This window comes from Grus americana, chromosome 8 (genome assembly GCF_028858705.1).
Source record: "Grus americana isolate bGruAme1 chromosome 8, bGruAme1.mat, whole genome shotgun sequence".
Taxonomy (NCBI): Eukaryota; Metazoa; Chordata; class Aves; order Gruiformes; family Gruidae; genus Grus; species Grus americana.
The window spans coordinates 17952869-17978241 of NC_072859.1; the positions used below are offsets into that span (position 1 = coordinate 17952869).

General features: G+C 39.8%; 1 protein-coding gene and 1 long non-coding RNA gene across 3 annotated transcripts; one reads left to right on the top strand and one right to left on the bottom strand.

Annotated features, from left to right (window-relative positions):
* Positions 1-1013: 1013 nt before the first annotated feature.
* Positions 1014-19497, bottom strand: CDC7 (cell division cycle 7). Of its 2 annotated transcripts, none has more exons than XM_054834269.1 (12): positions 18674-19497; positions 16106-16211; positions 14038-14121; positions 11956-12091; positions 11239-11332; positions 11014-11156; positions 8958-9207; positions 8280-8375; positions 7307-7485; positions 6005-6087; positions 3103-3252; positions 1014-2110 (listed from the first exon to the last, which is right to left on the bottom strand). In XM_054834269.1, the coding sequence occupies exons 1-12, from the start codon at positions 19202-19204 to the stop codon at positions 1734-1736; spliced, it is 2229 nt and encodes a 742-aa protein (XP_054690244.1). In that variant the 5' UTR covers positions 19205-19497; the 3' UTR covers positions 1014-1733. The 2 variants fall into 2 exon arrangements, with proteins under 2 accessions (XP_054690244.1, XP_054690243.1); XM_054834268.1 differs by having other exon boundaries at positions 14038-14124.
* LOC129209611 (uncharacterized) lies at positions 11719-18641 on the top strand. The gene is made up of 3 exons (XR_008578125.1): positions 11719-11795; positions 16099-16276; positions 18080-18641. It is a non-coding gene; the product is annotated as an uncharacterized LOC129209611 (long non-coding RNA).
* Positions 19498-25373: the final 5876 nt, after the last annotated feature.

Below are 25373 nucleotides of genomic sequence, written 5' to 3' on the forward strand. Positions count from 1 at the left end.
GGTGCTGTGGTTAGCAGGAAGGCTTGAAAAGCTGAAGTCCTTTAGAAAGTTCACAATGGATAGTTGACATATTTTTGCTTGTTGTCAGCTAGTGCTCTCATAAGACCATAGACAGCATGAGTGAACGTAGGAGGAAACAATACATCTGCAGACACTGGCAGACAGCATTGCTTGCCAAATTTGGCCACAGTTCCTTTAGATAAATAATTTCTCAGTGACGTGCTGTGTTGAAATTATATAAAGAGCAAAAATTACTAAGACCTGGGCCCCAGGGTCTTGTGGGTTTCAAGATTTTCTGCAATCAGTATTCTGACATCTGCAAATATTTTTCTCTAACAGCTGATGCCAGGAACAGAGCAGCATTACCATCACTTTCTATGTATTCAAGACTTTCAATATACTGAAATAATGTCTCTTCAGCCCAGCCTCAGTCAGGACCTTTGCACTATTGTAACCACCAGCTCATATGAGAAAGCTTATACAAAAGTTATCAAAGCAGCAATCTTTCTTCAGAACGGCTTGTAACATCTTATAGGAACAACGCCATTAGCATTTCAAGAAATACACATGGAAAAACACTATATTAAGTTTCAGTCTCCAGAATTACCAAGAGTTTTAGAGTAACTGCTGCTAAACATAACCTACTTTGCACATTGAATGTACAGGGTTAGAGGTTAAGGTTGTTTTTCCTACTTAAGACCAGACAATAGCTAGCTTCTAACATTGTGGTAAGACTTCCTTGATAATTAAGATATTTCCACTATGACAGTCACATACACCAGAGCTATATGAAAAGTGTTTTCTATCACTGAGGAATTTATGCAGGAAACAAATGTGCATAATTCTTCCTGAACAGAAATATCCCACAGGAAAACCTTACCTGACTAATTTTTATAGAAGCATCTCCAGACAATCTTCAAGTTGTAAAAACAAATACTTTATTAACAGACTTTTTTAAAAAAAAAAAATCAATTTCTATAACAGAAATCAAACTTACGCATGTCATGCAAGACGTTCTGAAGGCAGTAATTGTTGAATATTGACAGTTACCCATGGCACTGAGAAAACATGAGCTATGCAAAATAAGTAACTGCATTTATTACTGTTGCCTAAGTAGGAAAGACCAGACAGGAACAAAAATGTACTTTTAAAACAGTTATGCTTTTCTTTTGATGATATAACCTCCAGCACCTGGCCCCTCCTCTAGCAACCCTCCCAAAGTAATACTGCTCTCTGAAAAAAGTCTGAACAAAATTAACCCACTTTGTTCTATTTTCAGTCCCTCATGTACTAATCAGGAACAAAGCAGAGATATGCAAGTATGGAAAAAAGTCTCTCCAGCACTTCCTTATTTCAGTCATACCTTAAGGCAAATTTGTAAATGTTAAGGGAATATCTCGAGAATTAAGCATAGAGCTTGTGAAACTCTCTTTCTTTCTAGCTTTTGATCAAAGTTAACTTTCTCAGAGAACAGGTATGCTCAGCAATAACCCCTCAGAAGTGTCTTAGGATAAGACCATGTTAGTGATGTTTATGTATTTTTTACATCTGCAAGTATTCCTTAAAGTAAACTTATATTTGCAGTCCAACTGTACAAGACAATTTCAGTAGTTCTGTGCACAGTGTGATAGTGTTTCAGTAAATGTAAATGTTGAGGGCAACAAGGTAAAACTACCTCAGTATCTCACTTCCACATAAAACACATGAAAGCAATAATAGAATATGATATCTTCTTAGAGTCTCATGTCTTTAAAAAAAGGATGAATCAAAGCCTCTTTTGCAGTTATTCTTGTTGCAGGGTTTAAGTCTAGTAACTTATCAAGTAGGTCGTATGCTTCATCAGGAACCTGATCCCATCCTTTCATGTCTGTTGCCTTCATTTCCAAAGCACCATCACCCTCCTGAAAACTGTTTAAGCACAGAGTTTGTTTTCTGAGTGTCTCGGGAGCACATGGTTTGTCTACTGCAACTGGCAAAGCTGAGTCATTTACAGGCTTGCTGGGCACTTCACCCTGAGATCTCTTACAGCTGCTATTTGTTCCTCTCAACTTCTCACAGAGGGTTCTTAAGTTTTGTGCTGGGACAACTTGGGTACACAGAACTGATTTACCTAGAAAAAAAATTTTACAGTAAGTGACATTTTATTATACTTTTCTAAGTTTGTTTCAGAGAAACTTTGTGTCTTGAAGTGTAATCAGCATTAAAAAAACCCCGAGCCATCAACCTATCAAAAACCCAAATCCAACCCCTCACTGCTCCAAACCAGCCATGTTTTACAGCAATAGCCCCAGCAAGTCAGAAGGACAATAGTCTCTGTTCTGCTCAGAACAAAGCTGTCTGGGTTTGTTCGTGATGTTACATAGTGACAGATTGTCCCCCCCGCCCCCAATCTTTCTGCATTTCACTGGCATTTTAACACAACTGAAGAAAATTAGATTACCCTGATTTTTTTGCACCTCTGTCTGGAGAATGAAAATCGATGCTGCCAGTTACATATCCAGGTAGCAAGTGCTGTGGCATTGGGCTTGCAAACAATTAAGGGAATGGTTATTTTAGGGGTTTGTGTGTTTTGTGGTTGTTTTGGGTTTTTAAATGGGCTGTCTGTTGGGTTTTGGTTTTTTGTTTTTGTTGTTGTTCGGGTTTTTTACTAGCCCTTTTTTGGGAGGGGGGAAGGAAGGTTTATATTGTCTAAATATTAATTCATATTGAGTTAAGCTCCAGGGCAAATGTTGCAGGAATAGAAAAATTGCTTCAGGAATTCTAACCAAATGCCAGTAGAAAACATTTAGTTGGCATATTTCACCTCAAGTGGTCACTTAGTGAAAGGCAGTAGACAGGTTGGGAAACCTATGGCATGAAGTACTCCATATACAAATTACAAAAGTTAGAAAAATACAAAACTTTCTTAAAACTCAGTATATATATATAGACTAGTTCTTTCACTGTTTTACATGCAAAAAGTGTGATTTACCTCCAAAATGACTCCAAAAATCTAAAAATATATTTATATACTAAAAAAAAAGTACAGATTGTAAGTCACTGCATTAAATAGCAGACCAAGCATGCATTTTCCCCTTTTCCCTATAATTAAGGTTTGCATACCAAAAGTTTTAGCAGCCTGAATGGTTTCTCTGGATCCACGAACTGTCATGATTTGTGCCAAAGCAGTTAAATCATCACTTGCTTTGTAAAATGGATACCGTCCACTGAGCAGAGAAAGGAATACAATTCCTGCAGACCACATGTCAATTGCTGCAATTGAAAGCAAACTTAGTAATAATGAAACTCACAATTTTATCACAAACAAAATCACAACTTTCTTTAAGGAGTAATTATAACCTGAAAAGTTTCTATCAGAAAAAGTTATGTTCTGAATTACTGACTTTGGTAAGTCAGATAACACTTCAGCAAACAGTGGAAATTACTATAATTAGATTGAAGAATAATTTCCTGCTTTGATGCAAAGGGAGTGTTTAAGCTTTTCCATAGAATTTTTCATATGAGTAATTCCATTAACTTGCTAAACTTAAAATGTACCAAAACAATGCTTGAGGTTGTTTTACCTAGGGAGATGAGAGGGGGTGAAAAACTGGCTAGTTTTCATACTTAAAGTTTGCTTCATATGAAGAAAACCTTATATAAAGATCATAAATAAAAAATAATTGACAAATGAATGTGAATCTGAATTTTTCTGGGACTGAAGCTGCCACAGTTAGGCAGTACTAACAAATTTATCTTGCTATGAACTTTATTTCCTTCTCACTTGACAAGATAGCCAGTTTAAGAACTGTAATAGTTAGAAGTTATTCATCACTTTCATTGTGTTATGAAGAGTACAAGGAGTACTCTGGGGATAGATGCCAAAGCATGATGGAAACTCTAATACTGAAAGTTATGAGAATACCTGTCTGCCATAATTTTTTGGCTCGCTAAGGTGCACATTTTGAGAGATGGCAAGGAAAGTGAAGGAGAGAGTTTGAAGGATTCTCAAACTCTAAAGAGAAAAATTAACAACTGGGAAATAAAGCCATAGTTATTCTACTTTTCTTAAAAAGTAGTAACCTAGGCAGTAATTAATTTGGACATTTTACTTTGAAATGCTATTAGCATAGCACTTTGGGGAAAAAAGTATTGAGCTGACTTCAGCTGCAAAACAGATTTTAAGTCTTTTATTAAAAAAATAAAAATTCAAGTTAATCATTTGGCACAATTTACAGTGGAAAAAAATTGTATCATCTTCATAGTCCCTGTAAAAATGTTTTAGTATTACTCTATCACTGTTGAAAAGATCATACTATCACCCCAAATATATGGTTGGGAAAGCTGGAGTCATCAAGGTCAAGACCTTTAAAGATGGTTAATTACTTAACTCTTGCTGAAATTTAATAGACATTATATATCTGAATGGGTAGTAAATCCTGGCCCTATAGTCCTGGTAGAGCTGGGCTCATCAGCAGACTGCAAGATCCTGTGCAGTGACATCAAAATCATGATTCCTCTCTATGCTTCTGTCTAGTTATCCAACTAGTGAGGCAGACCAAGGGAAGGGGAGCAGAGGGACAAAACAAGTTAAAGTGTACCTGGACCTGTATAACATCAGCTTGGAGGTTTAGGTTGTATTCCCTGCACTGTGAACCTGGGTCAGATGCACTAAGGTAGCTCTGGATAGAGTCAGCTGGATCCAGCTGGTAACTTGGCCTCAGCAGAGACCAGAACTAGTACTAAGATTGGCAGGAATACAAGGAGATGACTATAGCAGTCCCAGATGGAAGTGGACATGAAATTTGTTAGTTCAAATACAACATAATCTCATAAATACTAGTACTAGTCTACCCAGTTCTCATTAAGGCCTTTGTTGACATCCTACAGGAGCTTCGGCACCACTGACTCAATACTTTTAGGGCTGTCTGTGCCACACCCAAGGGTTTCCAGATTTACCCATATTTTCTGTAATCCTGCTCTCCATTACCCTAGAGAACAGAAGACTGTCTGAAAGCATATTTAACACCAGCATGTGTCCAAGATTTCCTAGGTATGTCTTCTTTCTGCCTGAATTCTGTCTAGACAGATTCAGAGATTGTCTAAACTTGTCCTGGATTTCTGGATCTCTCCTAGCCCATAAAGTTGGCTGTTACAGCACAGGCACAGTAACTCCAAACAGGCTGCCATACCTCTTGAAATCCCAGTCATAGCCACAGCACAATGTTGTTTCAAGTAACGTTAAGCTATCTAGGGATACACTGATCAAATGTATTGTTAAGTCTATTCTGAGTGTGTATACACACTTTAAGTACTGAAAATTGACAATTTTCTCAAAAGGTATTCAGCAAAAAAGTGGCTAAACCCTGTTATTTTAAATCTAATTTTTGAGGACATTTGTATTTAGCTCCCTTATTTCATAAGTTAAAACGCCTGGTCGTACACCAAACGTTTAACGGGTAACTTTGCTTTCGTTGGTCCTCCATTCTCCAGGTAGGCACCGCCTCTCCCATCCTACTTACATCAGCTAATGCATTAACCATCCTGCTGCTGTGCCCTGGTATTTACCCAGACTACTGAAACTTACTAGCTTGAGAGTTTTTAACCCTGAGAAATTAAAAATTTAGTAAGACCAGCTATTTAAAGCACTAGCAAAAAGGAAAAAATCTGTGAAGAAGTATTAACCAGTGCTTTCTAAAACACATTTGCAATTATACCATTAACTATGCCGGCTATGACAGCAAACTATATGTGACAATCTGTCTAGAAAAGTCTAAAGTATGTACTCTCCCCAAGATTTAACATACTCAAGTTTCAAACACAGGAAAAATATTCCTAACTTGTTCTTACTCTGAATGATAAACTTTTAATTAAAATCAGGAGATGCTTGATAAGTGTTAGAAGGGATGATAAAATGAATTTCACGTGTAAACAAACACCCTCCCATAAAAAAGACAACATAATATGCATCAACGAGAAGGATCAAAAGGTGAAAAAGGGTTAGTTTCAGTCTGATGTGCAGTACCTGTGGTCTGAGTGGGGCACTTTGTTAGTACTTCTGGTGCTCTGAATCCAGGTGTTCCTGCCCTGGGAGCAACTTGCTGACACCTTGTCATAAGAGACAAACGTATTTAGAATATAGAAGGTGATAAATAAGTCCTAATTATAATAATGCTTAATATTACTTTTAAAATATACTTCTGTAAGATGTGTAAACAGCCTGAACCTGCCTTATTCAAGTTTTAGAGAAGTTTGAAGCATCTTATAATTATCTAGCATGAAATTATTATGTTGCATAAGATAACCTTATTATATTATCTACTATATTATTATATTATCAAGCATAAGGTAATACAACAGAAATACTTATTGCATACTTGACTCACGATGACCTTTTTTAGCTTCATTCAACAGCATCATCATTTTTGCATAAGGCTTGTTTCCATAGGAAACTGTAAAATTGAGACTAATTAAACCAAAGACAAAAAATGCACTAGATTCTTGAATGTGGATGCTCCGGCTTTGTCCACAACAAACTAAGGCTCACTATTTCTGAGTGCTGACACGAACTTACTTTTCATTAGATTAACTAAGAGGTGTGAGATTATCATTATTTTTAAAAAACCCCAACCTTCCAGAGCTTTCTTGTATGGCTTAAAGTGCCTTCCTTCTATGGGCCACTTCTCTTTTGAGTCTGGCAAATTCCTCATTTTTCATACTTCTGAAATGAAGTTTGTATCACCATATTGTGACACTCTTGGAAGAGAGGGACCCCACACTTTCATGTCTAGTAAGCGTGTGTGGGTAAAAGGTAATACTAGTTCATAACCAAAAATAACTGCAGAGGGATGGAGTTGAACTGAGTTGTTAAGATTCTCTAAACTGTCTATTATTAAGACTTAAACATTATTTTTTTAAATGAACAAATACAAAACAGTCATGTTTTGTTTTTATTCTACATACCGTGATTTCCAGAATCCAAACCGTTGGCATGATTTAGGCCTGTTAGATAACTACTACTGACAGATTGATGTATTGTCTTCTCTAAATGTTGTAATTAGCTCAAGTGATTTTCTACAACTTGTAGGTGGATAATTAAATAAAAATCATTAACAACGAATCTGCCTTGCTGTAGATAGCAGTGAACCAATTATTGCATGACTTCCATGAACTATTCTTGTTTGAAAACAGCATACTCAGTGTTTTAAGGGTTGCACGGATCAAATGCTGTCTTTTACTTACTAAATCAGCTATCTAGCAAATCTAAGTTTCTGACCTTGCTTGACAGCATAGCAGACAATTTTACAACATTATCCAAGTAAATTACCTTGAAAGACAAACACTGCAAACTCGATCCGTTGCATAGCAGTCACAGGTCAGGTTTGAGGGACAACCACTAGCAGCTTTCCTGGCTGTCCCATTGCTCACTGTTTTGGCAGAAATAATCTTCTTCTTTGTTACTAACTTCCTAGATGAAACATCTATCATCTTTGATTGTTTTATGAGCTGCAACGTAGATATTTTAGAGAAGGTGACATATTTAAGAAGGCTCTCTTTACATATAGATAGGCCAGTTCCTAAAATATTAAGACTGAACAGGTGCTCATGAGCAAGAAGCTGCAATTTTAGAACAGAAGACAGCAAACCTTTTTAACAATATCACAACTTCTATAAAACAGACACTGGAGCTTTCTAAATATCCTGATTTCTTCCACTTCAGAAAACATTTTTCAGTGTTTACTAAGACTGTGTTTTGTAGCTTCAGACAACTTAGCATGTTTCAAGAATTCTTTTGGCTCAACAGGAGAATTGAAGAAATGTATATGAAATGCCACAGCAACATACAGGCACTAACTCTAATTCTACAATAAGATGATCGCTGTTGGCCAAACCCTCTAATTTAGTTGGGGTTTCTCCCTTGTCATATTAAATACTAATTACAAAAAGTACAGAAAAATATTTATTATAAATTTTGTGTCCAGTTTCAACTGCAAAATAAAAAAAAGTTTCACAAGCTGAGTATATCTTAGTTGCACAGATACACGTGCAGGAAAAAAGATTAATTTAGCATACAAACAAGATCAGCTAGGGAGACAGCTACATAAGTAGCTCTTTAAAGTTTCAAAAGGGACTGAAACAAAAATGAAAAATTCTTCAAGCTTTTCAGCAAGGACACAATCTGCTCAGAAACTTTTAGTTCCACAGCATCCTGGAGCAGTGTCCAGTCTTATAGAACAACGAGTTCTATAATTTTTCAAATATGTAACAGATTGCTCTTACTGATGAGTCATACTTCTTACTTTTGTACTTGAGATCTCCTGGTATCTGGAACTACAGACATTGAAATGCCTCTCTCCAAAGACAGAGCGTTGGACAGAATGGTGCACAGAATCCTCCTACAATACCAACAAAAAGGACAATAAGGATCCTATCTAACACACAGTCAGCTGGATACTGACAGTTCAAAAAAAAAAAAGTGTGAAGTGACATAAAGCAAGAACAGCTGCATGGTAAGTAATTTTCAGGCATCAGTTTACTGTGGATGAAGAAAACATGGTCTAGACAGAACAGCAAACATGCTTACAAAAGGAATCACACCTCAGAAGTGCCCCAAGACAATCTGAGTATCGTCTGTATTGTGTTTGTTATACAACTAAGTAACTAAACATAGATGAATAATTATTGGCTTGGGGAGGAGTTCCACAGTACATGTCACAAAGATTTAAGGCTGTCAAAATAGTAACCCATGCTAGGGTTTTGTACAGCTTTCAGCATTGTATTACTTCTAACAGACAGCGGATAATGCCAATAGGGTTATGTAAAACTAGCCACTTTGATGTGAAAGCTGTGATTCCGTGCATCAGGTTAGGACCCTGCGAGATACACATGCACAACTGGTGTTCAAGTACTACATCTCCCCCTGTTGGATGAAGTAATACATTAAACATACAACAATATTAATGAAAAAGATTGAGAACCTTTCCTCCTCTTCCTTGTTTAATCTGTATTTTTGAAAGTGTGCCGGACCTTTTATCAGCTGCTTTTGAAGCTGACTGTTGAGCTATCTGTTTAGGTGCTGTGACACTGACAGAAACCCCATTTCCCAAGGCTACGGTGGGATTATCTTGCAAGCAACTTCCCTGCTGGTCTTCAGAGTGAGCAGTTTTGAGAAGTTCAATTTTTGTATCAGGGGTTCCTTGTGCCAAGCCAAAATCTACCAAGGCATACCTGAAAGACAAATTTAGAATCAAGAGTCACAAAGTATCCATCAATCAATTCAATTTACTATTCATTACTTGTTTACTTATCTTTCACATTTTACTCAATATGTTGCTTATCTGTACTATTATCAGTATCAGTCCTATTTCCCTCCTCCTCCTCTTGTCCTATCTTACCTATCCCCTCAATATTTTTGCCTTATACTCATTGTGGTTCATTGTTTCTTGCCCTAAAATCTTCTCAATCTCATGCTTTCTCCAATGGTGTTAAAAAAAAAATATTCCTAGCAACTCCTTTCTGGGGTTTATCTAGTCCTACACCTCCAAACTTTCAGCCAACAGTCAAGTACAAGTGACTTGACCCTTGCAGGATTCCCGTGGGCAAAGGCACAAATGTAGCAGTGAAGACAGCCATAACAAACAATGCTGAGGGTTTTGCCAGACTTCAAGCAATGCTACTGGAATTTACTTCAAACAGGTAAGACTATGTTAGTTCACACCTCAGATCTGCTCTTAAAAGAATTCTTTTTTGCTACAACCAGTATACAGACAATCCAGCTGTTTCTGGGTCTCAGACAAACTCAACTCCATGGCCTCCACACCCAAAGCATTCAAACAAATGCTGGAAGAGCAAAATGACAGTACAAATACATTTTGACAGATTAAAAAAAAAAAATAAAATCAGTATTTCTCAATTTAAGCTTGTGGTTTGGCAAAATATAATCAAATCTCTCCTATAAACTTTCATTACATAGAATCATAGAATCATTTTGGTTGGAAAAGACCTTTAAGATCGAGTCCAACTGTAAACCTAACGCTGCCAAGTATACCACTAAACCATGTCCCTAAGTGCCACATCTACGTGTCTTTTAAATACCTCCAGGGATGGTGACTCCACTGCTTCGCTGGGCAGCCTGTTCCAATGCTTGACAACCCTTTCAGTGAAGAATTTTTTCCTAATATCCAATCTAAACTTCCCCTGGCACACGCCATTTCCTCTTGTCCTATCACTTCTTACTTGGGAGAAGAGATCGACTCCTACCTTTCAGGTAGATTAGGTTTCCCCGAGCCCCTTTCCTCTAGGCTAAATGACCCCAGTTCCCTCAGCCGCTCCTCACAAGACTTTATCTCTAAACCCTTCACCAGCTTTGCTGCCCTTCTTTGGACATGCTGCAGCACCTCAGTGTCTCAATTGTACGTAGCACAATACTCACCCCTACAGTGATAGGATGCTAGCACTGAAACAGTGCCTTATTCTATCCATTTCAGCTCTTCACAAAAAAGCAGTACCTCACTTTTTACTGTCTTGAAATATTGTTAACTTGCAGGCAAAAAACCCAACCCTACTACTTATAAACATTAATTTGATGTAAGGTAAAACCAGCCCAAATCCATCTATCTTAGCTGTATCCGTTTTACTCTATCCATGAGTAAAAACTTAGAAATACCAGTCAATGCACCACAAGTCACTATTAGCTTTCTATTTAAAAAAAAATATACTGGTTGTATTTTTCTCATTCTTATTCAAAAATGTAGTAGTTTTACTCAATAGTAAAATCTTCGTTTTTTTCAGGTACTTGTTGCTCTGAGGCAGATATTAAATTAAGTACGAAAAAAAAAATTCCTTCCCTCCTCAAATCCCTAAACACAGAAAGAAAAGTTTTATGAAGAAAAAAAAAAATCTTTTTTAGCTTTATTACTTAAGCACATGTTATGCAGCTGGAAGCAAAAAAAATCCAAAAGTCTAATTGACTCTGTTCTGCCAAGGCATACATCCCCAAATGAGATCACAATATGGTCATCTGGACAGACTTACTCTTTTAGCCGCCTGTTGTAGAGGAAGTTACTAGGCTTGACGTCACGGTGAACAATACCGAAGTGATGAATGCGCCTCAATGCTTTAAACAGATTAAACATGTATTCCCTCACTTCTTCAAAGGAAAGAGAATTCAAAATGTCCTGAAAGATTATTTGGATACTGTAATTATGCAACTGCTTTTAATTAAAAAAAGTTACTACACTTAAGAAGTCTGAGACTCACCAAGAAGGATTCATGTTCCAGATATGGCATAACAATAACCACATGATCATTTTTCCTAAAGCAATATTTAACTCCCATAACGTTATCTTGTCCCCTAGAAGAAAAGTAATGTCACTGAATAAAGACCAGAAGATGGATGTTTATTTTCCTTTATTTGTTAAAAACTTCAGTCAGGCTTTCTTTTGTAATCTAATTTATATTTGACAGCAGTCTTAGCAGTCAGTAGTTATGCTATTGCCTCTCATTGCTATGTTCCATTTGAGTTCTGCAATTTGCAAAGAGGGCTCCACAGATTATTTGTGGGGCCGTGGTTTGTAGTTATGCTGTAATTAAATGTGTAGGACCTATCCTTCATGATACCAACTGCTTTAAGAAAGTGCTATTCAGCACACTTTGGCAACAAGTATTCATTCCTAAACCCACATTTTATGATGAAGAGACTATTTTTTTCCAAGCATCTCAGAACTGGAATTTTTGTTATCACAGAGATACGTCATAGAATTTCTCAGATGGAAAATACAGCAAACTGAGACCAGCAGAAAGGGCATCCATTACAGGTAAGGCACTCCATTTCTTATTTGTTCTTAATAAAAAAGAATATACATTTCTGCGGTTAAAAAAAAAAGCAAGAAAAGTGCCAAAACTTTACATAAATAAAAAAGTGAGACAATGTTCAGCGGGTTAGTCATGACAATCATAATTTTTTTGTTTATGTACCCTGCTACTGTGAGGCACTGAAGTTCAGCAGCAATTCGCAGAGGGTGGCTGGTTGGAATCAAGTGTTTCAGAGCCATTTTTTCCTCACATCCTGTTTGTAGTTGTGCTGTGGCCAAGTAAACAGAACTAAAAGTACCTGTAAAGAGGGGAGAAAGAGAGTCTTCAGCATTTTTAATTAGGTCAATTCCGATTTTTACAAAAGTGATTCAGGCTGTTTTCATCTTCCATCGAATTAATGTAAACTGTTCATAGTCCTGCAATATACTTGATACTACATCAAAAGCAGATTCTAGAAGAGAAAAATACAGTAGTTCTTTTTTTTTTCCTACTACTGAATTCAGTGATCTTGTATACAAGTTTTTTATGTCAGTAAAAATGCAAATGTAACACTGTCTAACTTGCCTGGGACACAGAGCTCTTTGAATGTAAATTTCCTATCTTTGATTTGCTTTCTTGTTTAGGTAGCTTGCTTTCATCTGACATCTAACTCTTCTCTCCCTACGATGTAAGTGGGCTATGTAAGTGGGCTATATAATGCTAATCTGGAAAGCACTGCCTTTACTATTCAAAGCACTTCTAAAATTGCTACATTTTTCTTAATTCTGTTACCTTATCTATAAAGTAAGGCTTCTCAGATGTTGTGTAACTTTGCTGTTTATTTGCCCAGAGCATTACCACATAGACAGAACGTGATACTCATTTGAGAAAGGGAGTATTCAGGTTGTATGATAAACTTACCCACCCATTTAGTTTTAAGGATATCTCAATATACCTCTTAGGAGGTTAATTTATCCTAATGATCTGAGATATCTGAACATACAGGTCAAAGCATTGTTCCATATGAATAAACAGTACAAATTACTTTTGATTACATTTTAAGAATTGTGTTTGCATCGTGCTAGTGCAACAGTCTGCAAGTGCATACATACATCAGAATGTCAGCAAAAATTCTAAATACTTCTTGCAGTCGTTAAAAAAAACCTAGAGTCCCATACATTCAGTAGAATTGATTATAGCAACAAGGGTTACCAAGTTTACCTAAGACATTATTTTTGGCGGTGAGAACTACTGAAATGAAAGTGACTCCAGAGTGGAATCCTAAGTTGAAGCTTGTTTTCTCATAATGCTGCAGAACCACAAATGCTATTTTTTAAAAGCATTGTTTGCTCCCAAGAGCAAAATCAGAGTACTATTCATAACCAGAGATTTTGATAATTATACTATCTTTTTTATGACAGGCAGAACTCTGTTTTGTCTTTGAAATTTTGTATTGCTGTGGTGAATGGAGCTGGGTTGTTGGGGGTGGGGGAGCAGGGGGAGACAAAACCTTTTAGCCATCTAGCCTGCTATCACAGGTATTCCATCACAAAACAGCCATAAACCAATCCAACTTCTCATCAACATCTTTAAGTGTGGAGTGTCACAAAGCATTTCAGAGATCAAATGGGTCAAGTTCCAAAAAGTGCTGAAATCCCACACTCAGAAGTACCTAAGAATCTATTTACAGTCATGCCTAACATTTATTGAAGGTATCTGCAGTAGTATTTGCTGAAGGCAAGGTGTACACAAGTGTTCTAAAATTTGATACTGTATATCTTAAAAAAAAAAAAAAGTGTGGGGTTTTGTTTTTGGTTTTTTTTCAATAAAGCAGCTATAATCTTTCAGTCTCCTCCTCCAGTTCTGCCCGCAGGGTTTCAGTGGAAACAAAGCCAACTTAAGGAACAGCAGTTAAATATGTCAAAACACAGCTGCATATAAATAGATTTCTCATGTAAAAGACAAAAAGAATGGATGCTAAGACTTATTTACTCGAATCTACTTAAAAAAATTTTCATCGCCAAAACTGGAATGCTGGGTTTTAAAGACTTTAATATACCAAATTTTCAAGAAAATACCTTGGAAATGTCCCTAATTAACACACCTCTATGCTCAGCAACCTATTAAAATTCCTACAGAGACCAAGAAGTAAATCAAAAAGGTATTTGGCTTAAATTGCATATATTGGGATCTTAGATTTATACCTTTTAAATTAGAAATACCAAAAGAAAGCTAAGTCTAAGGAAGCCAAACTAAAACATTTACCTTCTCCAATTTTTTCCTTAATTTTGAACACATTTACAAGCTGTGGCACTGCTTCATAAAGTTTTTCAATATCTCTTTTTATTCCTGCTGTGGAAAGAATGGGGAAAGTAAGTTAGGAATTGTATTGCTTGATTCAATATCTGATCTGTATTTGAGATCAGAAATCCCACTTCAGTTCATAGGACTGAATTAATATCGAGGAAAAGACAGCAGACAGGTATCTACCCCTGCTGATAGTACCATCTGCATACTTGATATTATTGTTGTTCTTCGTCACATTCCCTTATAAGCTGCAGCATCTAAATTTTTTTTTTTTAACTTATTTGCCACCTAGCAGTTCCTGAAAGGGCAAAAGCTTTCTGGTTAGTATGACATCAGTTTACAGCTCATTGATAAATGTTTTAATGAGACTTGCAATGTCAGTTTCATAAAAGACAAAAATATAATATTGCTTCTGTAGGCACAGGAGCCCATCCATGGGATGCAAATCAAAAAATGTAGGAAAAGAATTTTTTTTTAAAGATCAATAATGCAGTCTTTCAGACTGTTACTTAAAATAGTAAACACCAAAACCCATGTTTACTCTGCATTTAGGTTGCTGCACTTTGTCCTGCAATCACTAGATGGCATAACAAGGATGTTGTACTGTATTATTTAAAAAAATTACATAGTTTTCCATTCAGTTTACGAATCCATGTAGTTTGTGTTCTCTATACCCTGCATAAGAATTCACTTTTTTCAAAGCTATGAAGTATGTAGAGTCTGTGACTAATTTTTGTAAAGCAGAGGTGATTATTATACAGAAGTAAGCACAATCTGTTATTTGGAAAGTCAATCAAATGGTGGAAAAAAGTGTATATGTTTTTCATCTGGCAAAACCCAAGACCCCTTACACGGACTCAAAATGTACATCTTTGAAGTCTTTAGAAACCAGAAGACTTCTACTTTCCTTACCATAGCAGATTTGGGGCTGTTTTGTGCCACCAATCTAACAGTCCAAAGGTAGATACTAACAAAGATGAAAAGCTCTCTCAGTAACCACTATAGAATCTGCCAAATACTCCATTTTGTCCGACACTGAGTTTCAGGCTCCCGCCTGGACAGAGTGCAGTGCTGTGGGAGCACTTAGAGCTGGGCGACACAGGCTGCGGACCCCAGGCCAGTGTAGTGCCTGCCTACCCACAGCACTGTGAGCACTTAGTAACTCGACACAGCTTCTGGTGTGAAAGAACCCAAAAAGTGCTTCAGTCAGTCAGTCAGTGACTGTCCTTGTTGACAGACATCAGTATAAATGGCCCCAGTTGGGTATACAGAATATACAGTCATTGTACCATCAGTGTATAATACTAATATCCAGCATTTTCTAAAATCTGTTCACAAAGTAATTACTTCCTAGAATGAAAAGAATTTGCAAAGACAGACAATTAAACATTATTCAGCATCATTCTATGTAATTCTGGATGTGGACGTGCAGAGGACTGACAGAGAACCATCTATTTCTAGGAAAATCAGTAGTCATTATACATAAGCTGGCTGACCATCCACAATTACTGAGCAAGCATTGTACAGAAAGTCCAGATTGAAGTACCTTCACAAAGAGACCCAAAAACAAGCATCAAAAACACTGTCAGGGCACACATTTGTAGTTCAGCCTCTCTGGTAAGAGCAAGAACAGTGGTTTTATGCACATAGACACATCTAAAGAAATTTAAGGATAAGGGTGGCAATTATAGGTTAAAAGGCAAAATATTATTTTGGTGTACTTGTCTGGTCAGAGAATTTTATTCTCAAGGACTGCTGTTTTGGAATTCTAGTATCCTCTTATAACAACACATTCTGTAATAAATAGTAGGGTTAGCGAATTGCGACTAACTACTACTGCAGAAGTTTTGTAACACAGAGAAAGCAAGAATAAGCTTAAAATCAAAAGCATCCTCAGATGTTTCCATTTCATTAATTCTTTATGCAATAGGACCACATACAGACAGGCTTATAATTGATGCTGAAACTTCCTGAAGTGATGAAGAAGCGACAAAACAGTGTTAGTATTCTCTATTTTAGCACATACCTGAAAGCTTACTGTTCTGCTCATGCTTCCCATGGAAGTCTTCAGCCTGAGGAGGGTGCTGTTCATCACTGTGAGACTTCAACACTGTCTCCATCACAAAACAAACCTGAAGTAAAAAAACCCAAGACTTTGAGGACCACTTCTGGACACCTGGGGGAGCAAGCATGTCTGGTAAGACACTTCCTGGCCCTGTCCTCAGTTCCCGAGAGATTTAGGGAGTCTGAGGAGTTCCTCTGTGCTACATAAAACAACAAGGTGTTGCCCATCATCCCAGAGAAAAACTAAACCAGTAAACCCACTCGAGTAAGAGCAGAAAGGGGGAAAGGAAGGAGGACTGCAGGATAATCTTAGACACAAGTGATTTTCTTTCATCTCGTGCGTGTTTCCTCATTCACATTAAAGCATTATCTTTTCCCTGAAGTTTGCTTTGAAAGGAAAGGAACTGATGTACACAGGAATAGCTGCATTGCATACTGCAACGCCCGTAGAAAGACAGAAAACTGGAAAGAAATAAGAGGAAAAAAATGTTCTCAATATAAGAGATTTCTTTGTCTTCTAGATAAGATCAACAGAAGGCATAATTGTTATTGAAGGAGGGCAACAAATAAGAAATAATAGCACATGCTTAATTTGAAATGCTTATTCCTGAACCTTGGAAACAATGTAAATAAAACTGTAAATTAGTAGAGAGTACTAATATTTTACAGTCAAAAGCCCTAATAATTCTATTTCATGAGGAAAAGAAAGGTAGGAGAACAGGTGATAAATAAGCCTGGAAGCGCCACCTCTTGCCCAACACTGGTTCCATTCAAAGATCCTCCTTGCTTGTGACTTTTGGCAAACCTTCAACGTTCTGGATAATCGTTTTCACACAGGGGAAACATTCTGAGAAACTTCAAATTAAAGGATCCATCTGTTTCAGCTATGGAGCTAGAAATGTATTTTGTCCCCAAAGAACCAGAGCTACCTTTAGTCTGTCATCCTTGTGCAACAGAACAGGGACAAGCAACAGCTGCTTTTTTTGAGGGAGCTTTGCTGGAGAATGGGACTTAGAAGCTAATGGAGTGAGTTGAGAGACATTTCTAGTCTCTCACAGTAGACGTTCCCTCTGCTAGTGCTAAGTAGGCAGATCAGCCCGTTCCAAACCTGAAATGGCAGGGCCTCATTAGCAGAATAAGGAGTGCAAATTCATACAGGCACCCCCTGCCACTCACCACGGCCTGCTTGCTCTGATTCAGCCCCATGCCAGCCTCAGCACCAGGCTTGTCCAGCACCAGGCCAGCTGCTAACACCTTCTTTGGAAAAAGAAAATGAATGCTTCTACCTGCCTGCAAACCGCCACGGAACACGTTCCTGGCTTGCTGGCCGTGGGGAGGGTGAAAGGGGCTCAGTAACTCATGGCGTCATTTCATTTATGTTACACGCACAAGCTACTATCCGCAGAACCAAATACCTCAAATACTTGAGCGTATTAAAAAATGGTTTACTATTTGGAAGTGGGCTTAACAGTTACAAAATGGAACATCATTTGATGTTTGATTCACTCGGGTATTTAGTTTTTACATTAAAAAACACTCAAAAGATATCATTTAGAGATAAAAAATTAAGAGGAAGACTAAAATGATCCAAAGTTTCAGCTCATAGAACTTTCTTAAAGTTAAATCACATTGCCAATTAAAAAAAAAGTTATTCACAATATCAAAATAAGGAAAAAAAAAAAACCCAGATGGTGACAGATTCAAACAGCCCATGTGGCTTCCGGGTCTTCTGAGTCAGATATTTGAACCCTGCACACAAAAATTAGTGCTGCGGCTGCTGAATCTTGGCCAAAGCAGCGCTGCTGACTGGAACGCTCTGCTGCTGCTAAAACGCAAAGCTCCTTTAACCGGGGGCTTAACACACAGACACCCCTGGACAGAGCTCAACGTGCCAAAAATGAAAGTTTATATTAATCTCTCTACTTTGTCATTTAAGAAAAGCAAATTCTGCGCCTAGCAACGAGCTGACCTTTGCTGCAGATACACGATAAATCCGCCTGTTACGAGACAAGCAGCACGAGTCCCCCACCAGCTGCATCCCGGCCGCTCGCGGAGAGCGCGCGCACTGCAACCGAGCGGCGTCACCCGCGCAACGGTGGAGCTGAAGGCGCGCGACGTGCAGAACGGTTACAAGGAGGGCGGCGGGGGGGTCCGCGCGGGTTTGCCAGCGGGCGTGGGGCGTCCCGGGTGGCCGCCGCCGCCGGGAGCAGCGTGAAGAAGGGCGCTGCAGCTTCCCCCCGAGGAGCCGCCCCTCGGCACCGCTCCGCCGCGCCAGGTCGTTCCGAGCGGCCCCACGGGAACTACCCCCCTCCCCTCGCGGGGATCAGCCGGGACGGGGGCGGGCAGAGCAGGGCCCCCCCAGGGACGAGCAGGCCGCGCCGCGTGGGTTCCCCCCCCCCGTCCCCGCGGAAGGCCGTGCGAAACCGGGGCCGCCATGGCCGCAGCCGGCGGGGAAAAAGAGGGGGTAAGGCGGGGGGGGGCTGTAGCCGCGGTGCGGGCAGGGCCGGGGGGGGCTCGCGCGGGGACTCACGCGGGGCGCGGGCTGCCGCGACGCGCCGGGGTTTTGCCTGCTGCCGCCTTTTGCTGACCGCCCCTCCGCGACCAATCCCGGCCCTCGGCGGAAGCCGTGGTCCCGGCCAATGGGACCGCCGGTCGGAGGAAGGCGCGTTGCTATTGGCCGATCGCCGAGGAGAGGCCCGCCCAGAGCGGCGACCGGTGGCGCGCGCGGGGCGTTAGGCAGCGCGGAGGGTTCGGGTTTGTGTGGGGTGGTGGGGCTGCAGCGCGGGAGGCCGTCAGCACAGCCCGTCCGCCGGTGGCGCCGCGGGTGGGGGCCCGGCCGGGGGCCCGGCCTGGCTGCGGTCACAGCCCCGCCGCCCCGCGGAACCACGCTCCGGCCGAAGGGCGGGCAGCGCGGCCCGGCTCGCCCCTGGTCGCCACCATTGGCTGCCTGGACTCGTAACGAGCATCGTGTGGTGGGGAAACGAAGACGAACGGAGGGCCACGAAGCTGATCGGAGGGCTGGAGCACCTCTCCTGCGAGGACAGGCTGAGAGAGTTGGCATTGTTCAGCCTGGAGAAGGGAAGGCTCCGGGGACACCTTAGAGCAGCCTTCCAGTACCTAAAGGGGCCTACAGGAAAGCTGGAGAGGGGCTGTTTGCAAGGGCACGGAGTGATAGGACAAGGGGGAATGGCCTTAAGCTGAAGGAAGGTAGATTGAGATCAGATATTAGGAAGAAATTTTTTATTGTGAGGGTGGTGAGGCACTGGAACAGGTTGCCCAGAGAAGCTGTGGATGCCCCATCCCTGGAAGTGTTCAAGGCCAGGTTGGATGGGGCTTTGAGAAACCTGGTCTAGGGGAGGGTGTCCCTGCCCATGGCAGGGGGTTGGAACTAGGCGATCTTGAAGGTCCCTTCCAACCCAAACCATTCTATGATTCTATGAGAGATCCTCATTCAACCAGCATCATGTGGGCGTTGAGTTCTTCATGCCCGCTGAGGACTACGGTGCCACTGAGGAGGGCTCCTGTGCTTCTGCAAAGGCGGGTGACACTCTGCTGTCAGCGCCCTGGCAGGAGAGTGCAGGATGCGGTTGGTATGCATCCTGTACTCACAGTTGCGTGCGTCTGCTGCTCCAAGGGCCTGGAGCTGTTTAAGATACTCGTGCTCTGTACAATGATATTCAGCCCTTATAAATTTTCTTTTCTACATGTGATTATTGCAAAATAATTACAATTCCTGGATAAGATCTTGTTCTCATCAGCTCTGCTATAAATTCAGCGAAATAGTTGAGAGTCCATGAAACTACTCTCCATTTACACCAGTAATAATGGAGAACATAACTTGGCTTGCAGCTTTGTCTTATTACCCGATTATGTAAGAAAAGGGATTGCACAGAATACAAAATTAAAAATAAATATGCATTTGATTCTGGTCTGCGCTGCAGACACTGACCAACAATGTGCAGAACTAGGAAAAGAGACTATTTTGCGTTTTGCTGTTGTTTAAAGTAAAATCCCACTGAATCCAATGCAGTTGCATGTTTGTAAATAAAAGAATTTAGCACTTTTTTATCTATTTTGGTCATTATTTCTTTTTATTTTAAGATTTAAAAAACCATTGCCATCATGAAAGACCAGTTCTCCTGCATTTGATAATGCATAGATCTCTTGTTCATCGGAATATGAACGATAATGTTCTTGTTTATTGCGTACTTGGTGTAGAGGTATCTAACTGCACCCCTCGGTCAGTAACAACCAAGCCTGGGGTTGCCAAAGTTCCCAAGGCAGCACTGTAACTTGGCTATTACCTTAGAATAAGCTGCGCTTAGATTAACAAAAGCAGAAACGGGTTGCACCGCTTTTGCTAACTTGTGTAGTCTCCTATTACACAGTTTAGAAGGAAGGTGCAGAAACAAGGTGCTGAGCTGCTTTGGTGGTTTTGGGGGGTTTGTTTTGATGTGTGTGTGGGTTTTTACGACTAATTTGTTTTTCTAATTTGCACTTTCTGTTAAGAGCTCTAACAAACCAGTGCAGCACCTTGAGATTTGGCTAAGTTAAGTACGCTCTCAATAATTTCAGTTAAGGGTGACAGTACGTTAAAGCAGATTATAGCAAACATGAATTAAATGAGGGAATAATGACAAAATAACACAGGGCAAATTCTGTTCTTCCTTTTATCCATGTAATCTCACTGAAGTTGGAAGGGCAGCATAAACATTCATTCTAAATTAACCTCTTGGGACAATCCTACCTGCAGTCATTTCTGAATACTGTACTGAACCATGGATTACTTTTTCAAATTAATACTTGTTAATTATTTCTGAGTTGCATATTTAGCTCTGCTGCATTCTGGCCAGGTCAGGTTTTCAGCCAACATCTTGGCCAACCTCTTGGCCTCCCTGCCTTGGCGTTGTCATCATATAGAATACTGACTCGTCACCGTTCCTATACAGCTCCTGTTGCTGGCATTTCCCTGTCAGTCATATCCACACTATCTTTCTTCCCATCGCTTAGGTTGCATTTGTACACGGTGAGAAATCCATTTCATTATATCCTCTGATCCAGACCCTGTCTAGCTGGGGTTTCTTTCCCTGCAATATCTCAATTTATCTTGTTTCCAACACCTAAAATAATTTTCATTTAGACCTAGGTCATTTATCTACCTTGGTCTCTCACTCCTCTCCATTTCTTCTTTTCCTATTGATCCAAGTGTGTTGTGTTCGCTCATGTTGGCTTTCCAGCGATTCTGGTTCTCCATCATGTCAAATTTATTTGTTCTCACGAGCACAACTGCACTTGTAATATAATCTAATATTGTTTCTTATTTTATTGTCCTACTGTTTTTATTCTGCTGGAAATGACAGCCTTCGTGTTCTTCATTTATCTCTTTAAAAGAGGCTTTTACCTTCTTGCTTCTCTGTTTAAGGAGGAAGTTCAGTCAAATTGGCTAGGACTCTCCTCATACGAGTATGTTCGCAAAGTCACCTCCTCATCAGAGTCTTTCTTCATGTACATCTTCACAGGAGAGTGACATGATGTGCACTGTTTCCACTATATTTCCTCGGTACTTGCTTATTTTTGCTTTATTCAGAATGAATGCAGAATAGGTAGAGGCATAGCTTCTGCTTTGCTTCTGCACAGTGTCTGTGCCTTTGCTGTAGCATGAGACACTCCTCCTCCTCTGTTGGCTTGGGTAAGCAGAAACCCCTTCTTCACTGCGGGGGCAGAGAAGGCTCCATCTTCTCCTTCAACACTGAGCTTCCAGTTCTAACCATGCACCGAGGAACTTCTCAGAAGGAAAGAAAAGAAATTACATCAACTGAATATGAAAAACAAAGCAGCACATCTAGTGCTCTGCAAGCCAAACTGCTGCACTGTCTTCTCTTGTGGCTTTCTCTCTAGGTTGGATCTGAAGGATGAGAAGCCAAATGACAAGCCAGGCCGATGCGGAACGTTCCTTACAGCTGACAAGCAACTGCCAAAGCCCACCTCTGGGAACCTGCCAAGAAAGGATCTGCACATTGCTGTGCGATTGTAGCCACTGCTGCCAGGATCTGCAGCTGAATCAAACTTTTTGTATCTGCTGACAGATCTAAAAGAATCCGTGCTGACTCTAGAGCACGTCTATTAACCTCTTCCTAGGTCAATTAAACTAGCAGAAGTCTCCCTGTGTTTGTACAGTTCTCCAGCCTTGAAAAAAAAGATAAGTGAAATCCAAGGAGATAATTGATGAACGTATCCAGCACAGAGGTAGAAGTTCCTTACATCCTCCTGCTGCCAAGAACATCTGCTCATAAATTAGAAACTTAGAACCAGAAATCAGAAATTACTTAGAAATGAGCAAATAAGGGTGGTTATTGCCCTGGCAGCATTAAAAAAATACATATATACCTATACACATATATACAAAATTCAATTTTAATGATAGTATAGACTGTTAAATGTATTATTCAGTCTTCATTAGCCTAAATGCCACATGCTTTCCAACTTTTAATTCCTCTTCTTGTTAGGCAATATGATTCTACAGCAAAATTTTCTCTCTTTAGCACCAGGTTGAGACAAATCTCTTCATGCTATTGTGCCCTTTAGGAATACTGTCAAATTCAATCATTCAGGACTTACAAGTCTTGCACTAACATGAAGAGACTGATTTGAAAACCATGGGACTAAAGTCTTTTTTTCTGTTTTTCATTTTCCATTCCTGTACCTTAACCATTTTACACAGAAGCTGAGATTGCCAGCTTTGCTCTCACATGCAAATGAGCGCTTCCTGATGCTATGCAGCCCTAGAATAATGCACTCGGATGTGGCAGTGACTGTCTCCGCCAGCATTTTCTCATCAGTTATATCTGAAATGTCAAGAATTATCGTGGTGTCAGAAAATATACCAGAATATAGCAGCCTCTACAGCCTATTTAAAGGGAGTTAAAAATAGATATAAAAATGACCTCAGGCAAAGTTGCAGAGGAATTCTTGACCTTTTATAAACTAGGTCCCGTTCAAACAAAGTATGTTTCAATAAAGTCAACAGAAGACATATACCTAAGAATAATTAATCTAGGCTATCATACACAATGGAAAAGTTTGAAAAGGACTGATGAGTCAGCTGGCAAGGAACTGAATGTGGGATCCAAGTGTGATGCTGTAGCAAAAAGGGTTCCTGCAAACCTTGACATACAGACCGAGTGTAGATGTCAGTGGGGGCAAGTTTTACCTGTACGTGCAAGGTGCTGAGGGTGATTAGGGCACGGTGTGCACAGTTCTGGTGCTCACACTGCAATACAGATACCAAAAAAAATGGAGTGTAGAGAAGAGCTACAGAATGATCTGAAGTCAGAGAAAATGCCATGTAATTGAAGAACTAAAAATCTTAATCTATCCACTGGATCAAAAAGATTGAAAGGTGAGTTGATAACAGTGTAAACTTATGCACTGGAAAAAATATTGAATGCAAGGCCCCCTTGAATCTACCAGAGAGTGACATAAGAAGGAACAATGCCTGGTAGCTTGAATAAAGCAAATTCAAATAGTGTCATCTTCAGTCTTCAGTTCAGCACCACTGACAATAGATAATCCTTGGAACAAACAGTTAAGGGCCGTGGTCGATTCCTTGGCTCTTGGTGTCTTCAGATCAAAGACTCCTGCCGTCCTGGAAAATGCAGGCCAGCCCAGCACAGGCTATTTTGTGTTTGAGTACTGCAGGCTCGGTTCAAGTTTAAATACAGTTGCCTGTAATTTACAGGAGACCAGACTAAGTACTCCCACAGTCCCTCTTTTCTAGACTTCATAAATAAATTCCTGTAAACTCTCCAAAACCTCTATAAATAATTCTTTTCCCACTACCACCCCAGGTCTAACTTTCCTCTCCATGTATATCTTTTTGACTGGCCTATTTGAATATCCTACCCCACTTGCCCAGCAGTGTGGCCCGAAAAATGTCACTTACAAATAATGGGGAGATGATGGCACCTGCTTCTTGTCCCGGCTGCTGAGATTGCTCACCATCTCTTAGAAGAGTTAAGTAGTGTCCCTGGCCCTTGCCTTTCTTTGCCCCTGAGGAGAATGCACTTCATCCAGCTCAGCTCTCTCTACCCAGATCCAGCCCTCCATGCTCAAATACTGCAGTCTTTCTAGGGTGCAGCTCCTCAAATGTGGCTCAGCAAGTGATGGAGACTGCAGCCAAAAGCAAAGCAGGATAGCCGGTCTGGGGTTGTGCTTCAGAGACTTTTTCAGCCTTTAGACAAAACTAAAACAGACAAAATCAAAGCTTTCCTCAGCAGCAACAATCCATTTAAAGTCATTTGAACATTCTTACATTTGCTGCAGCTTTTGGGATTTCTTACAGCGCAACAGGAATATTGGGCTTGGCCAAGCTGGTACCTGCATAACTAAGGGGAAAACTGGCATCATACGCTTATTAGCTGAGTGCTTTTCCTTTCCCCATGTTGGACACTGTCTTCACCTGGAGCATTGGTTTGAATGCAGAGTCACAGTTTTCTTTGTTGTTCTGTATTTTACCAACATACGAGGTTTTTCTCATGGTTAAATAAGAGATTCTGTTCTCCTAATAGATATGTAGATAACTCTGTGCTTTTGCTCCACTATCTGACATAAGGCTGAATCTGGTAACCTCACTTACTGAATAATTGTGTTGTCTTTGGGAATACTCACACATGTAAAATGAGCAGGACTTGGCCCTTTGGTCATATTTTTGTAATAAAAGATAAAATGAGATTTTTAGGAAACTGCAACTTATGACCATAATATTTATGAGGCTGTCAGGACTGCACTGTAAAAATTCATATTATTTAATTCTTCACTCTGACACTAAAGCATCATTTCATTTATATGCAAATAAGAATATACTCTACTGCTGTTTCTTCACTGAAGAAGCTGTTTGAATTATTCACATTTTATTAATAAAGCTTCATAAATAAGTATTTTTTTCTACTCAATTGGTAGTGGCCAGGGGAGAGAATCTATTTATCAGACTTTGTTATTATGAGCTTCATAACAAAATATGAAGATTTATGGAGTACATAATTAGATGTTATGTGATTGTAACGGAAACATTGGGTTATCCAGGTGAAATACTCTTTTCTTTATGCATTTCTCCTTGGTAGAGGCACTTTCTGGAAAATGGACTAAAGCCATCCCCATCCCTAAGATCCAAGAACTGCCTGCGAAAGGAACAGAGCAATTTAATTCCTTTTTTTGACCATACATACTGAAAT

Bases quoted from the DNA above. Each gene is read 5' to 3' on its own strand.
- CDC7 (XM_054834268.1), bottom strand. From the start codon at position 19,204: ATGCCAACTCTCTCAGCCTGTCCTCGCAGGAGAGGTGCTCCAGCCCTC. The intron at 14,125-16,105 runs GTATGTGCTAAA...TTCTTTCCACAG, and splicing joins GCAGAACAGTAAGCTTTCAG to CAGGAATAAAAAGAGATATT. The intron at 7,486-8,279 runs GTAAGAAGTATG...TCTACGTTGCAG, and splicing joins AGGAGATCTCAAGTACAAAA to CTCATAAAACAATCAAAGAT.